This window comes from Mustelus asterias, chromosome 10, assembly GCF_964213995.1.
Source record: "Mustelus asterias chromosome 10, sMusAst1.hap1.1, whole genome shotgun sequence".
Taxonomy (NCBI): Eukaryota; Metazoa; Chordata; class Chondrichthyes; order Carcharhiniformes; family Triakidae; genus Mustelus; species Mustelus asterias.
This window is the reverse complement of record NC_135810.1, coordinates 39838786-39856017: the sequence shown is the minus strand read 5'-3', so window position 1 is coordinate 39856017 and position 17232 is coordinate 39838786. Positions and strand designations below refer to the sequence as shown.

The 17232-nt window shown below is 39.8% G+C and overlaps 1 protein-coding gene across 2 annotated transcripts in view; it reads left to right on the top strand.

Annotated features, from left to right (window-relative positions):
• Window positions 1-16506, top strand: part of abhd13 (abhydrolase domain containing 13) — a 37466-nt gene extending 20960 nt beyond the window's left edge. Inside the window, exon 2 of one of the 2 annotated variants that reach the window (XM_078221673.1) lies at window positions 12091-16506. In XM_078221673.1, the coding sequence (XP_078077799.1) occupies window positions 12129-13139 (1011 nt within the window). In that variant the 5' untranslated portion in view covers window positions 12091-12128 and the 3' untranslated portion in view covers window positions 13140-16506. Of the gene's footprint in view, window positions 1-12085 lie in introns of both variants that reach the window. The other variant, XM_078221672.1, reaches the window with a different exon arrangement.
• Window positions 16507-17232: the final 726 nt, after the last annotated feature.

The following is a 17232-nucleotide window of genomic DNA, read 5'->3' as shown; positions in this document are numbered from 1 at the left end:
AGGGGAACTTCCAGGTGGTGCTGCCCTTGTCCTTTTAGATGGTAGTGGTAGTGGATTTGGAAGGTGCTGTCTCAGCAGCCTTGGTGAGATTCTTCAGTGCATCTTGGAGATAAGAATCTAAATGGGGTAAAGGAGCAAAGGGAGCTGGGAGTTCCAATATACAACCACTAAAAGTAGCAACATTTTAAAATTTAACGCAGACAAGTGTGAGATATTGCACTTTGGAAGGACAAACCAAAGTAGAACGTACAGGGTAAATGGTAGGACTCTGAAGAGTGCAGTTGAACAGAGGGATCTGGGAAATTCCATTTGCCATTTTTCAGCCCATTTTCCTAGTTGGTCCAAATCCCTCTGCAAGCTTTGAAAACCTTCCTCACTGTCCACAACACCTCCAATCTTTGTATCATCAGCAAATTTGCTGATCCAATTTACCACATTATCATCCAGATCATTGATATAGATGACAAACAGCACAAAGCCATGTTGACTCTCCCTAATAAGTCCCTGTCTATCCAAATATTTGTAGATCCTATCCCTTATCACACCTTCCAATAACTTGCCCACCACCGACGTCAAACTTACTGGCCTATAATTTCCCGGATTTCTTTTGGAACCTTTTTTAAACAACGGAACAACATGAGCCACCCTCCAATCATCCGACACCTCCCCCGTGAATACTGACATTTTAAATATGTCTGCCAGGGCCCCTGCAAGTTCAACACTAGCTTCCCTCAAGGTCCGTGGGAATACCCTGTCCGGTCCTGGGGATTTATCCACTCTGATTTGCCTCAAGACAGCAAGCACCTCCTCCTCTTTAACAGAAGGTAGTGAATAAGGCATATGGCATGCTTGCCTTTATAGGACGGGGCATAGAGTATAAAAGTTGGGGTCTGATGTTGCGGTTGTATGGAACGTTGGTTCGGCTGCATTTGGAATACTGCGCCCAGTTCTGGTCGCCACACTACCAGAAGGACGTGGAGGCTTTAGAGAGAGTGCAGAGGAGGTTTACCAGGATGTTGCCTGGTATGGAAGGGCTTAGTTATGAGGAGAGATTGGATAAACTGGGGTTGTTCTCACTGGAAAGACGGAGGATGAGGGGTGACCTAATAGAGGTGTATAAAATTATGAAAGGCATAGATAGGGTGAACGGTGGGAAGCTTTTTCCCAGATCGGTGGTGACGTTCACGAGGGGTCATGGGTTTAAGGTGAGGGGGGGGGGGGAGGTTTAACACGGATATCAGAAGGACGTATTTTACACAGTGGGTGGTGGGGGCCTGGAATGCGCTGCCGGGCAAGGTGGTGGAGGCGGACACACTGGGGACGTTTAAGACTTATCTAGATAGCCACATGAACGGAGTGGGAATGGAGGGATACAAAAGAATGGTCTAGTTTGGACCAGGGAGCGGCACGGGCTTGGAGGGCCGAAGGGCCTCTTCCTGTGCTGTATTGTTCTTTGTAAAGGTTCCATGACCTCCCTACCTGTTTGCCCTATTTCCGTAGACTCCATGCCCGTTTCCTCAGCAAATACGGATGCAAAAAAACCATTTAGTGTCTCCCTCATCTCTTTTGGTTCCATACACAGTCTACCACTCTGGTCTTCAAGAGGACCAATTTTATCCCTCACTATCTTTTTGCTCCTAACATACCTATAGAAGCTCTTTGGATTTTCCTTCACTCTGTCTGCCAAAGCAACCTCATGTCTTCTTTTAGCCCTCCTGATTTCCCTCTTAAGTAGCTTATTGCACTTTTTATACTCCTCGAGCATCTGATCTGTTCCTTGCTGCCTGTACATTTCATACAACTCTCTCTTCCTCTTAATCAGTGTTACAATCTCCCTCGAGAACCAAGGTTCCTTATTCCTATTTACTTTGCCTTTAATCCTGACAGGAACATACAAACTCTGCACTCTCAAAATTTTTCCTTTGAAGGCCTCCCACTTTCCATTTACATCCTTACCAGAGAACAGCCTGTGCCAATCCACACTTCCCAGATCCCTTCTCATTTCATCAATTTTTGGCCTTTTTCCAGTTCAGAACTTCAACCCGAGGACCAGATCTATCCTTATCCATGATCAGGTTGAAACTAATGGCATTATGATCACTGGATCCAAAGTGTTCCCTCACACTCGCATCCATCCTGCTCGAACTCATTTCCCAATAGGAGATCCAATATCGCATCCTCTCTAGTTGGCACCTCTATATACTGATGTAGAAAATTCTCCTGAACACATTTTACAAACTCTACCCCATCTAAACCTTTAACAGTATGCGAGTCCCAATCTATATGTGGAAAATTAAAATCCTCTACTATCACAACTTTGTGTTTCTTGCAGTTGTCAGCTATCTCTCTGCTGATTTGCTCCTCCAATTCTCGCTGACTATTGGGTGGTCTATAATACAACCCCATTAATGTGGTCATACCTTTCCTGTTTCTCAGCTCCACCCAAAGGGCCTCTGTAGACAAGCTTCCTAATCTATTCTGCCTGAGTACCGCTGTAACATTTTCCCTGACCAACAATGCCACCCCCCCACCTTTTATCCCTCTGCCTCTATCTCGTCTGAAACATTGGATCCCTGGAACATTGAGCTGCCAGTCCTGCCCCTCCTGTAGCCAAGTTTCACTAATGGCTATAATGTCATATTTCCATGTGTCTATCCACGTCTTCAGCTCATCTGCCTTCCCCACAATACTCCTGGCATTGAAATAGACACACCTCAAAAGGTTATTTCCACCAACCCTTCCATTTGTGATTTTGCTTGAACTAACCTGTCTTTTTACCCCTGCTTCACTATCTGCTCTGGCACTCTGGTTCCCATCCCCCTGCAAATCTAGTTTAAACGCTCCCCAATAACACTAGCAAACCTCCCTGCAAGTATATTGGTCCCCTTGTAGTTTATGTGTAACCTGTCTCTCTTGTACAGGACCCACCTACCCCAGAAGAGGTCCCAATGATCCAAGAATCGGAAACCCTGCCTCCTACATCAGTTCCTCAGCCACGTGTTCATCCGCCCAAGCATCCTACTCCTACCCTCACTGGCACGTGGTACAGGTAGCAATCCTGAGATTACTACCCTCGGGGTCCTGCTTTTTAACTTCCTTCCAAGCTCTTTGTACTCACTCTTTAGGACCTCCTCACTCTTCTTACCTACGTCATTTGTACCGATGTGTACCACGACATCTGGCTGATCACCTTCCCACTTTAGAACCTTGTCTTTAGAAAGTTCAAAAGTACATTTTCAAAAGCTTAAAATATAAACTACTTTATTGATTTATTAACAGGAACTAGATTAATAAATTAATGGCAAAGAAAGTTTAACAGTAATATGCAGAATTTAACAATTCCTCAAGTCAAGAAAATAAGAAAAACAATCTAATGGCAATCAGAAGATAACCCCGTTCAATTTTTCTGAAGGCAATTTAAAATAATCAGAGTAGAATATAGTGGAATACACCATTAGCTTATCCTCTAAATCTGATAAGAAAAGCCATGGATGACTGAAGAGGTAAGAGACTATATAAAACTGGAAAAAATCATGAAAAAGTACAAAAAAGCACAGATCCTGCTCATTGGGAGAGATGCAAAGTAGTGAATGAAAAGAAAGTGTAAGGAATATCAAAATCATCACAAACTGTTAAAATTATGTTCCGTGAAAAGTGATGGCAAAGAGCAACCGATAATGGTGATGTTGCCAATGAAAATGCGGAAATAGTGGATATGTTGAATAATTACTGTGTTAGGATTTACAGTCGAGAAAGAAGATAGCATGGTGAACATTCAATATAGAAAGAAGTCTCACAACACCAGGACAATGTGAGTGGAGAGAAGGCCAAACACAGGTTAAAGAGATGTGTATTGTCTCCAGCCAGGACAGTTAGTGAGATTTTGCAAGCCCAGGCAAGTGGTGGGGGTTACAGATGGTGTGACATGAACCCAAGGTCCCGGTTGAGGCTGTCCTCATGTGTGCAGAACTTGGCTATCAATTTCTGCTCAGCGATTCTGCGTTGTTGTGTGTCGCAAAGGCTGCCTTGGAGAACGCTTACCTGAAGATCAGAGGTTGAATGTCCATGACTGCTGAAGTGTTCCCCGACTGGAAAGGAACACCTGGTGTTGTGAGACTTCTTACTGTGCTTACCCCAGTCTAATGCCGGCATCTCCACATCAGGACATTCAATATGGCAGAGTGATGTACACCTTAAATATGGCAGCTAGTCACAGCGGATCAGCATGTATATGTAAAGGATTGGTCATGCCTGATGAATGTGATTGAATTTTTTTGAAGAGGTGGCAATAGGAGTCATCAGAGAAAATATCAGTAGATGTATATGGGTGGCTTCCCGAAGGCATGTAATAAAGTCTGTTACAAAGGTCATTGGTTAAAGTTAAGCTTATGGAATTGAAGGCAGATTCTTGACCTAGTTATGAAAATTGCTGAGTGGCAGGAGACAGAGAATAGGGATAATGAACATGTATTCTAATTGGTGGGATGTAACTAGTGCTACCTCACAAAAATCTATCTGGGCTTCAACAATTCACAATAATTACTCACAACTTGTATAATGGGATCAAGAATCACAACAGTTTTGTCAATGAAACTGAAGATAGGTGGCAGTGTAAGCACTTTAGATGCAACATAAAATTGCAAAGAGATATTAAGATATTAAATGAGTGGGCAAAGCTCTAGTGAATGGATTTAAATGTAATCACATACAAAGTCATCCATTTGGACCTAAAAGGAGAGAGAGAAAACACAGCACTTTCCGACTGGTGAAAACATAGAAACTGTGGTGATCCAAAGAGACTAAAGAAGAGGGATGGGAGGCTTCTATGTGCATAGATTGTTAAATTGTCACAAATAGGTACAGAGTATAATCAAAAAGGCTGGCCTTTATATCACAGGACTAGAATACAGAAGGGTAAAAGTTATGGTCTAATGAAACAACACCTGGAATAATGTGCTGTGAGCAATTCTGGGCACCACGCCTATAGAAGACCATAATTGCCTTGGAGACAGTACAGCATAGATTTACCAGACTGATGACTGAATGCCGAAGTTTAAGTTATAGAGAGATTACATAAATGCAGTTTGTGTACGCTGAATTTTAGAAAGTTAGTTAATTTAGAAAATCAATTTTTTAAAGACTTTAAAGGAACAGATAGTATATATAGGGAGAAACTATTTTCACTGACTAGCTGAAATTCTGCGAAACCGTTTCCAAGGAGATAACTCGGGAATCCCCGTGTAAACTCTTTACCAGAAATATTGTCAAAATGTACAAAGTGCATAGACAAACCACCACACATCTAAAACATATAAGCCTTGACACAGTGGTAGCATTCTCTGAGTCAGTAAGTTATACGTTGAAGCAGCACTTAAGAGAGATTTCAATGTCATACATTGAAATATTAAGGAATGTTGCACATTTTGGAGTCCTGTGTTTGGGAGGGGGACTTTTTAAATGTTAAGCTGACCTCTCATCTGCTCCAAAATATGCATAATAAACACATTTGAACAAGAGCAGGGGAGTTCTTCTGGTGTCTTTGTGAACCAACATCTGAACAAGTTAGCTGAGCTTACAGTCTTAGAGGCAGTGGACAGAGAGGTCAAAGTGGAACATGGGCACAGAATTAAAATGTCAAGCAATTGAAAACTCATGAGTAAGCTTGCAGACTGAATGAAGATATTCCACAAAGCAATTTCCCAGTCTGCATTTAGTGCCCTAGTATAGAGCAATACACATTGCAAGTAGCAACTGTAGCATACTAACTTGAAAGAAGTATAAGTAGATTGCCATTTCACTGCGGAGGGGTGAATGAAGCCCTAGAGGATAGAAAAAGAGGTGAAAGGGGGTAAGTGTTACAACTTCTTGCTTGGAATGGAAGGGGCAGGAGTGTTGTAGGTGACTGAAGAGTAGGTCAGAGTGTTATGGAGGGAACAGTCCCTTCTGAATGCTGAAAGGCATGGAAGATCGTGATGGCATCAGCTGGAAATGATGCATGTGAAGGCTGGTTTCGGCTCTGGGAGCAAAGGGAAAGGATGAGAGCAGAATTGTAGGAAATTGAACAGGTACAGTTGTGAGCCCTGTCAACCACAATGGAGGAGAATCCTCGCTTGAGGATAAAGGAAGGTGTATCAGAAGGACTGATATGAAAAGTGGCAGTGCTCTAAATGTGGTCTCACCCTACACAACTAGCAAAACTTCACTACTTTTAGATTCTATTCCCATTGCAATAAACAATAGCATTTTGCCGTACTAATCACTTGCTGTAACTATATACCAACATTTGTACCAGGACACTCAGCAGTTCTCCTCCATTTAAATAACATTTTTAAAATTCTTCCTGCCAAATTAAACAAGTTCACCTTTTCCCACATTATACTCCATCTGCCAATTTTTTGTCCACTCACTCACTTAATCTGTCTCTAACTCTTTGTAGGCTCCTTATGTCCTCTTCCAACTTATTTTCCTACCTACCTTTGTCCTCAGAAAATTTAGCAACCATACATTTGACCTCGTCATCCAAGACATTAATATAGATTGTAAATAATTGAGACCACAGCACTGATCCCTATAACATGCCACTCGTTCTAGCTTGCCAACCCAAAATAGACTCATTTAACCCTGCTCTCTACTTCCTCTTAACGAATCCTGTATCCATGCTAACATGTTGTTCCCCTGCACCATGAGGTCTTATTTTGTATAGTAACCTTTGATGTGGCACTTTGTCAAATGCCTTCTGGAAATTGAAGTACACCACATATACAGGTTCCCCTTTATCCACGTTGCTTGTTACTGCATCAAAGAAGTCTAATAAATTAGTTAAACACAAAACCTTGTTGAGTCTGCCTGATTGCATTGAGATTTGCTTAGTACCCCACTATAACTTCAATTATAGAATCCAACATTTGCCCTGTGGTAGATGTTACATAGAACACAGAACAGTACAGCACAGAACAGGCCCTTCGGCCCACGATGTTGTGCCGAGCTTTATCTGAAACCAAGATCAAGCTATCCCACTCCCTATTATCCTGGTGTGCTCCATGTGCCTATCCAATAACCGCTTAAATCTTCCTAAAGTGTCTGACTCCACTATCACTGCAGGCAGTCCATTCCACACCCCAACCACTCTCTGCGTAAAGAACCTACCTCTGATATCCTTCCTATAGCTCCCACCATGAACCCTATAGTTATGCCTCCTTGTAATAGCTCCATCCACCCGAGGAAATAGTCTTTGAACGTTCACTCTATCTATCCCCTTCATCATTTTATAAACCTCTATTAAGTCTCCCCTCAGCCTCCTCCGCTCCAGAGAGAACAGCCCTAGCTCCCTCAACCTTTCCTCATAAGACCTACCCTCCAAACCAGGCAGCATCCTGGTAAATCTCCTCTGCACTCTTTCCAGCGCTTCCACATCCTTCTTATAGTGAGGTGACCAGAACTGCACACAATATTCCAAATGTGGTCTCACCAAGGTCCTGTACAGTTGCAGCATAACCCCACGGCTCTTAAACTCCAACCCCCTGTTAATAAAAGCTAACACACTGTAGGCCTTCTTCACAGCTCTATCCACTTGAGTGGCAACCTTTAGAGATCTGTGGATATGGACCCCAAGATCTCTCTGTTCCTCCACAGACTTCAGAACCCTACCTTTGACCCTGTAATCCACATTTAAATTAGTCCTACCAAAATGAATCACCTCACATTTATCAGGGTTAAACTCCATTTGCCATTTTTCAGCCCAGCTTTGCATCCTATCTATGTCTCTTTGCAGCCTACAACAGCCCTCCACCTCGTCCACTACTCCACCAATCTTGGTGTCATCAGCAAATTTACTGATCCACCCTTCAGCCCCCTCCTCTAAGTCATTAATAAAAATCACAAAGAGCAGAGGACCAAGCACTGATCCCTGTGGCACTCCGCTAGCAACCTGCCTCCAATCTGAAAATTTTCCATCCACCACCACCCTCTGTCTTCGATCAGACAGCCAGTTACCTATCCAATCGGCCAACTTTCCCTCTATCCCACACCTCCTCACTTTCATCATAAGCCGACCATGGGGGACCTTATCAAACGCCTTACTAAAATCCATGTATATGACATCAACTGCCCTACCTTCATCAACACACTTAGTTACCTCCTCAAAAAATTCTATCAAATTTGTGAGGCACGACTTCCCTTCACGAATCCGTGCTGACTATCCCGGATTAATCCGCATCTTTCTAAATGGTCGTAAATCTCATCCCTAAGGACCTTTTCCATCAATTTACCAACCACCGAAGTAAGACTAACCGGTCTATAATTACCAGGGTCATTTCTATTCCCTTTCCTAAACAGAGGAACAACATTCGCCATTCTCCAGTCCTCTGGCACCATCCCCGTGGACAGCGAGGACCAAAGATCAAAGCCAAAGGCTCTGCAATCTCATCCCTTGCCTCCCAAAGAATCCTAGGATATATTTCATCAGGCCCAGGGGACTTATCGACCTTCAGTTTATTCAAAACTGCCAGGACATCCTCCCTCCGAACATCGAGGAGGTTACCAGGAAAGTGGATGAAGGGAAGGCGGTGGATGTTGTCTACCTGGATTTCAGCAAGGCCTTTGACAAGGTCCCTCATGGGAGGTTAGTTAGGAAGGTTCAGTCGCTAGGTATACATGGGGAGGTAGTAAACTGGATAAGACACTGGCTCAATGGAAGAAGCCAGAGAGTGGTTGTGGAGGATTGCTTCTCTGAGTGGAGGCCTGTGACTAGTGGTGTGCCGCAGGGATCGGTGTTGGGTCCATTGTTGTTTGTCATCTATATCAATGATCTGGATGATAATGTGGTAAATTGGATCAGCAAGTTTGCTGATGATACAAAGATTGGAGGTGTAGTGGACAGTGAGGAAGGTTTTCAAAGCTTGCAGAGGGATTTGGACCAACTAGAAAAATGGGCTGAAAAATGGCAAATGGAATTTAACGCAGACAAGTGTGAGATATTGCACTTTGGAAGGACAAACCAAAGAAGAACGTACAGGGTAAATGGTAGGACTCTGAAGAGTGCAGTTGAACAGAGGGATCTGGGAATACAGGTACAGAATTCCCTAAAAGTGACGTCACAGGTGGATAGGGTCGTAAAGAGTGCCTTTGGTACATTGGCCTTTATAAATCGGAGTATCGAGTATAAAAGTTGGAGTGTTATGGTAAGGTTATATAAGGCATTGGTGAGGCCGAATTTGGAGTATTGTGTACAGTTTTGGTCACCTAGTTACAGGAAGGATGTAAATAAGATTGAAAGAGTGCAGAGAAGGTTCACAAGGATGTTGCCGGGACTTGAGAAGCTGAGTTGCAAAGAGAGATTGAATAGGTTGGGACTTTATTCCCTGGAGCGTAGAAGATTGAGGGGAGATTTGATAGAGGTGTATAAGATTTTGATGGGTATAGATAGAGTGAATGCAAGCAGGCTTTTTCCGCTGAGGCTAGGGGAGAAAAAAACCAGAGGGCATGGGTTAAGGGTGAAAGGAGAAAAGTTTAAAGGGAATATTAGGGGCTTCTTCACGCAGAGAGTGGTGGGAGTGTGGAATGAGCTGCCGGATAAAGTGGTAAATGCGGGGTCACTTTTAACATTTAAGAAAAACTTGGACGGCTTCATGGATGAGAGGGGTGTGGAGGAATATGGTCCAAGTGTAGGTCAGTGGGACTAGGCATAAAATGGTTCGGCACAGACAAGAAGGGCCAAAAGGCCTGTTTCTGAGCTGTAATTTTCTATGGTTCTATCTATTTCCTCCAGCCTATTAGCCTGTAACACCTTCTCTGCCTCAAAAACATGGTGAGGAGCATGTTAAGCTAACTGCTCTGTAGTTTCCTGTTTTCTGTCTCCCTACTATCTTGAATAGAGGAGTTACATTTGCTATTTTCCCATATGATCGGACTTTCCCAGAATCTAGGGAATTTTGGAAATGAAAACCAATGTATCTACTATTTCAGCATGACAAACCACGTTTGGCAGTAGTAGGATTCAAACTCACAGCACTGCAAAGACTGGAATCTTAACCCAGTGCTTTAGACTGCTTGGCCACACTGATTCAATGCTTTGAGTGGTTTCCAAATTGAAATTTGAACTAATTATTTTTACCTCCAGCATAGCTATTTCATTATGAAACCCATTGAATAATTTATATCTCGAATGCAGTGTGTCACCCCCTTTTTCAGAATTATTAGTTCCACTAAGGAACTTCCCTGTTTAACAACTGCTTCTGCCTCCTTTTCACCTGGGAACTACATAAGCAATTTAAATCTTTTTGAGACAAAGGCAGACCTTCTGGCTCCATTATAAGCACAAGCCCAGAGTTATTATCATTCATTGATTAAGTTTTCCACTTCTATCTCTGACCTTGTAAAATAAACACAAGTTACGATTTAAATGCAATGAACCCAGTTTTATTTGATTTGCCTTCACTTTAAAGTTGTTTACTCGGTATTTAATTATTTATCTTCCATTTAGTTTAATTTCCAACCTAAGTTATATTTCTAAAACTAAAATCATGGCTCTGGAACACGTGAATTATGGATCAGGTATTCACAACACATGACTCAGCAAGCATTGCATTAGATATATTTGATACATCATCGTTATGGAACAATATTCTGACTCTTTAAAATCTGAGAGTCAGATGGTGGTGGTGTCAATCTTTGTATGTATGATATTTGTGACATTTCTTTTTCTCTTCTAAAAATGCAAAATCCAAGAATTGAGTTGTTGATGTTGCTGTGTCTTTTTTCCTATTCCTCAATGGTAATTTTCTACTACTTCAGTTTTTGCCAAGCAAATGTAACATTTTGCTATTGGGCTCAAAAGTTACCCCTCAATGCTTGGCAGTTCAATGTAACATCGGTGTAATATTTATGTCATTCAAACCATGAGAGGAAATTGCAAGATTTTTACAAATTTTAGAAAGGCATTTTCTCAAATTGGAATGTTGCTTCAATTCTCTACCCACACTGAAGGAAAAATGAATGTCTAACCCAGAGGTTCATTTTTTTATCTGAAGGATGCATTTGAAAGAACTATGGTGGTATCTCCCTGTGTGGTTAAAGAATGCTCATGTTCATGTGGGAGATACCACCTCAACTGATAAGCTACAGTTTTTACAGGTTGTATTGCTGGAATATTCATATTATGGTCTGTGGATCACGTGAAGGCAACTCTCCAAATCCTGGTCATTCGACTGTTCTGGTCAGTTTGAAAATTGTGAACCTGGAATTTTTGGGAAGGGCTATTAAAAGTAACATTGTCTCATTTGTGAATAAATCCTAAACTATACCAATTCAGGTTTGCTAAAACCAGCTGTTAAATGCTTGTAAATTGTTGGAAACTTCCACCACCTGCATATGTGTAACTTACAAATACAGAAAGCTTAAACACTTTCATCACTGTGATGAGGGGAAATTAGTACGCAGAAAATACTGCACCTGAATAGTGCAGGACAGTACCCTGTTTATTTCTCCTCTGCTTTTTGGCTTAAATCTGATCTAAACTTTCTCATGATACTAACGTGTAAATGAAATGCATTTATTTTTGAAATGTTGGAGTGCCTAAGTAGTAATTGGAGCTGCAATGTTCTCAAGACTGCTTGCTAAATTTAGCCGTCAGAAGTTTTGACATTGTGATAGCTCATCATGTAGCATTTATTTGAAATGTACTTTCATGATTTTTAAAATGGTCTTTCATCAAATTATCCAACAAAAAAATTTCTGCTCAAATTCTCATTTGGATATTTTTGATTTTGTGCTTACCCTGATTTTTGTCATTTGAAAATATGTATTTGCTGTTTCATGCTGGTAATACACAAAAAATGGAAGCTGATCTAAAAGCAAAACTTGTTATACTACACTACAAAGTATTCAGTATGCTCGTTAATAATCTTGAGCTAGGTGCTTTAGTATTGGGTATATGGGCTTCATTTTGTAGCATCCTCTTCCTTTTGGGTACTCGTAACAAAATTTACCATCTGCAAATTAATGTTATCATGTTCTCAACCTTTCAAAGGATAATTGTGTAACAAGCATTGAGGTAGATAAACTGTCTGATCTATGTCTTTTTTTATAGAACAGATGAACGTGAAAGGTTAGTGCCTCTGAAAGAAACCACAATGGAAAAAACATGGAAGTCATGGACATATGCCAGGAGATGGCTGATTGCCTTGGTCTCGTGGTCCTGGAGCTTATGCCGAATTTCTCTGTTGGCTTTGATTTTAACCTTTCACCTATATGGAGGAATCCTTTTGCTTCTCTTGATACTTGCATCTGTCGCAGGTATATTATACAAATTCCAGGATGTGCTCCTCTACTTTCCAGAGCAACCACCCTCCTCACGTTTGTATGTTCCCATGCCTACTGGGATTCCACATGAAAACCTTTTCGTTAAAACCAAGGATGGAATCCGACTCAATTTGATTTTGTTGAGGTACACTGGAGATAATGCGCCATATTCACCAACCATAATTTATTTTCATGGCAATGCAGGTAATATTGGTCACAGGATACAAAATGCTCTGTTGATGATGATGAATCTGAAAGTCAATGTATTACTTGTAGATTATAGAGGTTACGGAAGGAGTGAAGGGGAACCGAGTGAAAAGGGCCTTTACTTGGATTCGGAGGCTGTACTAGACTATGTCATGACTAGACCAGATCTTGATAAAACAAAAATAATTTTATTTGGTCGCTCTTTGGGCGGAGCGGTGGCTATTCACCTGGCCTCAGAGAATCCACATCGGATTTTTGCAATAATTGTTGAGAACACATTCCTCAGTATCCCACATATGGCCAGCACTTTGTTCTCCTTCTTTCCCATGAGATATCTTCCACTCTGGTGCTACAAGAACAAATTCCTGTCCTATAACAAAATTGCACAGTGCAGAATGCCTTCTCTTTTTATTTCTGGATTGTCAGACCAGTTAATTCCACCAGTCATGATGAAGCAATTGTGTGAACTGTCTACATCACGGACTAAAAGACTAGTCATATTTCCAGATGGAACTCACAATGACACTTGGCAGTGCCAGGGCTATTTTGCTGCTCTTGAACAATTCATCAAAGAGTTATTAAAAAACAGTTCACATGAAGAAATCAAAACCACCTCTAATGTAACAATAATATAACTCTTTTTCTTCTGTACCTATGTAACTTTTAAATCTGTAAGTAAACAAAAGGTGAACATTAACTTGGAAAGTCCTTATTTGCTACTTTATCACCAATTGTTGAACTTTTTACCTGTTCAATGCATGAGAAAAGTATACTGATATTTCATGAAGAGCTTTGCTGACCTGACCAGCCGAGTTCAATAATGTAAAGTAAAATGGTTTCCTTTTGTGTGCACTATATGTAACTAACGAATTCCTCTTCCGAATCCATATTTTGTTTAAATTTTCTGTGTAAGAGTTATGTTTTGAAACTGTAAGTCACATTACATATGTCAAAATTGTTTGTACAGCATATAATGTTGTAGCTTTCAGTTTTAGAAAATAATTGCACATGGACCACAAGCTGTTAAGTTTAGTAGGCCAGTTTATCTTGGATTGTCACATAATTATTGCATTTCAAGGCATTATTTTGCTCAAGTAAAAATTATGCACATTAGAAAGCCTTGAAAATATCACAAATGATTATGCATTTTGGAATGGTATGTTTCCTGAGATATTTCACTGACTTTTATGAATGTTTGAGCTCTATTCTGGATCCGGTGCTTTATTCCTTATTAAAATCCATCATTTGGAGCTGTCGTTAAATACAATTATTGTTGAAAGTCAATTTCTCTTAAAATTTTGAAGAGGCTAAATTGTTTTAGATTCTTGTACTAAATTGACAGACCACTGGTCCATTTTAGAAAGCAAAACCTGTGAGAAACAGGATCATACGTAAATTCTAATTCTATTCATAAAAGCCATTTTCTGTATAATAGTTATTCTAATGTTTATCCATTGTATTAATACTTAAATCCAGTTCAATTAATGTAGTTTTAAGCCATGTGTTTGTTTCAATTTTTGAATTTAATCGAAGTGTCACTTTTTTCCTTGGTCCTTGGATTCCACAAATTTGCTCTTTTATCATCTAGTTTATTTGCAAAACATCCTTCTCCAAAATTTTATAATGGCCAAAATAGGCCTCGACATGGAACCAAAGCACTGAGTGCTCTACTATTTTTGTACATTAAAGGACATTTTGTCCAAAGATATGCAGGTTAGGTTGATTGGCAATGCTAAATTGACCCTAGTGTCAGGGGGATTAGCAGGGTAAATGAATAGGGCTTGGGTGGGATTGTGGTTGGTACAGACTCGATGGGCTAAATGGCCTCCTTCTGTACTGTAGGGATTCTATGGAAAGGCTTAATTCTCAAATCCTCTAAGATATCAAATACAGGAACTATTTTGAAAACTATTGTTCTACAAAACAGATTCTAGGATAGTATTAAATAGCCAAATAACAAACTTCTGTATGTGTTACATCTAGAGATTTTTTAAAAAGGAACTCTTTCTTCTGTTTTGTCTATCAATTCCAGACAATGAAGCTGACTCATGCAGAAATATTGTCACCTCTTAAACTTCATGTAAGGAAAACCGCTGTAAAGAGGAAATCTACCACAGCTTTGATAATACAATTGTCAAATTTTTCAATTTTTCGGGTTGGAATTTCTTGACATAGCTATTGTCAAATAAATACTTTAAATCATACCTGTGCCCTATTCTGGGCAAGATATTTTAAGTCAAGTACATAAAGGAACGCGTAAGTAGTGATAACATTTTCTAGTGAGGGAGGTGATGATTTGGAATGTGCTTTGGGTGCCATCTCATGACAGTGACAAAACAAGTCACAGTTTTACATTCATTTTTGTTGGAACAAATGTGTTTAAAATGTGCATCAGCTTTCTTTTACATCTATAACAGTGCAACTGATGGCCATTGACCTCTGAACAATTGGAAGTAGAATCCGTATGTGATGGATTAGAAATTTAACCTGCATTGTGCAATAATGTCCTTTAACTTCTGATCAGTTTGACAACAACAGTATTGTGGTCATTGAATAAATTGATTTAAAGTCACCACCTATTTATAATGGCTATTCCCATTGAAAACTAGTTAATACCTTATATCACATATTTAGTCAGTTACTGAACCAGGGGTATTGCTAAATGTAAATGTGATTTATTATTATATGCAATGCAGAATGCCGATCTCACTTTGAAAACATCAGAATTGTTTTCTGTCGTTCTGCAAAATTGTTCGTTATGTCTAAATAGTCTCAACTGATTCTCCTAACATTTCTCAAGCTTTTGGATGCCAGTTGCAGATTTATCAGGTGTATCCCCTTTGTCTCGGTTCTGCCAAAAGATTTGATTGAAAAGCCAACTCCCTATTCTTAAAAGTGCACAAAAAAATGCTGGTTGTGGCAATAATATGTTCAGTACAGTGTGGAACTGAAACAAACGGATATTTGTGAAATTTGGCAAAACTTGGTACTTTTGCTTTTACGTGTCTAATTCTTGGTACAGTAAGTCAACGTGTTCTAAGATTTTTTGATCCTGTACATTCATGAAATAAACTTTTTTTGCCTTTGCATTTTAGTCTTACATTATTGTACTTTTGGAACAGTTTTATCACTACTGTGATCTTGATTACTAAAACAGCTTTGGTCATCAAGGTGTAAAAGATATCCAAATTCTGAATATTATGCAGAGAAAAGTCACAAGGCTGATTCGGACTGTCAGAGGATTGAGTTTTGAGAAGATTGGAAAATATTGGGTTCTTTGATCGCATGTAATTCTAAGGTTGGTGTGGAACGATGCTGCAAAGTAAACGTTGATTGTAGATTGGTAGACAAAGAGTTAACAGGCAAGTGAAAGGCAAATTTAGAACAGAAGGTCCAAGTCAGAATTATCTTTCTATGATCATTTGGGATCAATTTCCAAGTAAAATACGGCAGGGGAAAACTTCGGAATTATTTAAAATCAACTGGATGTTTCAATAGAAAGATTTGTGTTTGTTTTTACTTGGTGGATGAGGTAAGGTGCATCTTACTCTCAATGTTTATGATATAATCATTCTTTCTTCAAATTTAATACAATTCACTCTTGTGTTTGCCCTTGTGTACTGATCAGAACGAAAACTATTAGAAAAAACAGGTTTTTACTATTCTACAAATATCTATTAGGCATTAAGAAAGAAGACAATGACTAACTGTTAAAAGTGCATGCCAAAGTATGTATATAGTGGCTTATTGATGAAATGTTAGCCTAATACACCTGTAATTCATGGATGTGATATAATTGATACTAGGAAGGTTAAATCCATGGGACGAGACAACTTCAGGAATCAACAAATCGAACATTTTAATTGATAAGATTTTTTGCAGTAAACAGCTTCCAGGGCTATTGGCTGCTCTGGATCATATCTCAGCATTTGAATTTTTTTAATGTAACTTTTTCCATGTGTATTTTCAATAATATCAGAAATAAAGAATGCCCAAGTTCTTTCTACGAAAAAGTTATTTTCATGTTCAATTTATTCCTCATATCATAACCAAGTCAACTACTGTGAAGAAATCACAAAACCACTTCTGCTAAATGGAGGACCTATTTCCGATGACTTTTAATAAATTTGTGAACAGAGACAGGAAGCGGGAATCAAAATAGCTATCCAGTCAAGGAAAAATAGTTGCAAAATTGGGGTGATGTGTCGCTATTCTCGCCCCAACTTCATGATTTTATCCTTGAATTTGGAATTACGTGAACCTGACCATTAGGTTCATAACTAGTGATCTGATGTTCCTGAGTAGGACCTTATCATGCAAATTGCAACCAACCAACAGAATTTGCACAGAACATCGCAGTTTATCAAAGCTGCGATACCCTGTGCAAATTCTGTTGGTTTATGCAAAGCATAGTGACAGTGTCCAATACACCCAATGATTCAAGCACTAAGAATAATGACCATAATAGTGATGGAGCTGAAAAAATATATGCATCTTTCCTTATTACTACCACTGGATTCAGTTCTTTACTCTTAGCAGAAAACAAATTTTCTCGTACCTCGAAGGTGGCACAACCTTTGGCTGTCCTGCATCTCTGATTCCAGCTGATTTCTCTGGGTCAGTTTGTCAGACTACTAGTTTTACTTCTCTTGTTGGTAAGTTACTTAATTTGATTAGGAGCATTGTGTAGCAAAGCTGAGATGGAATTTCAAAATTTTAATCAAATGT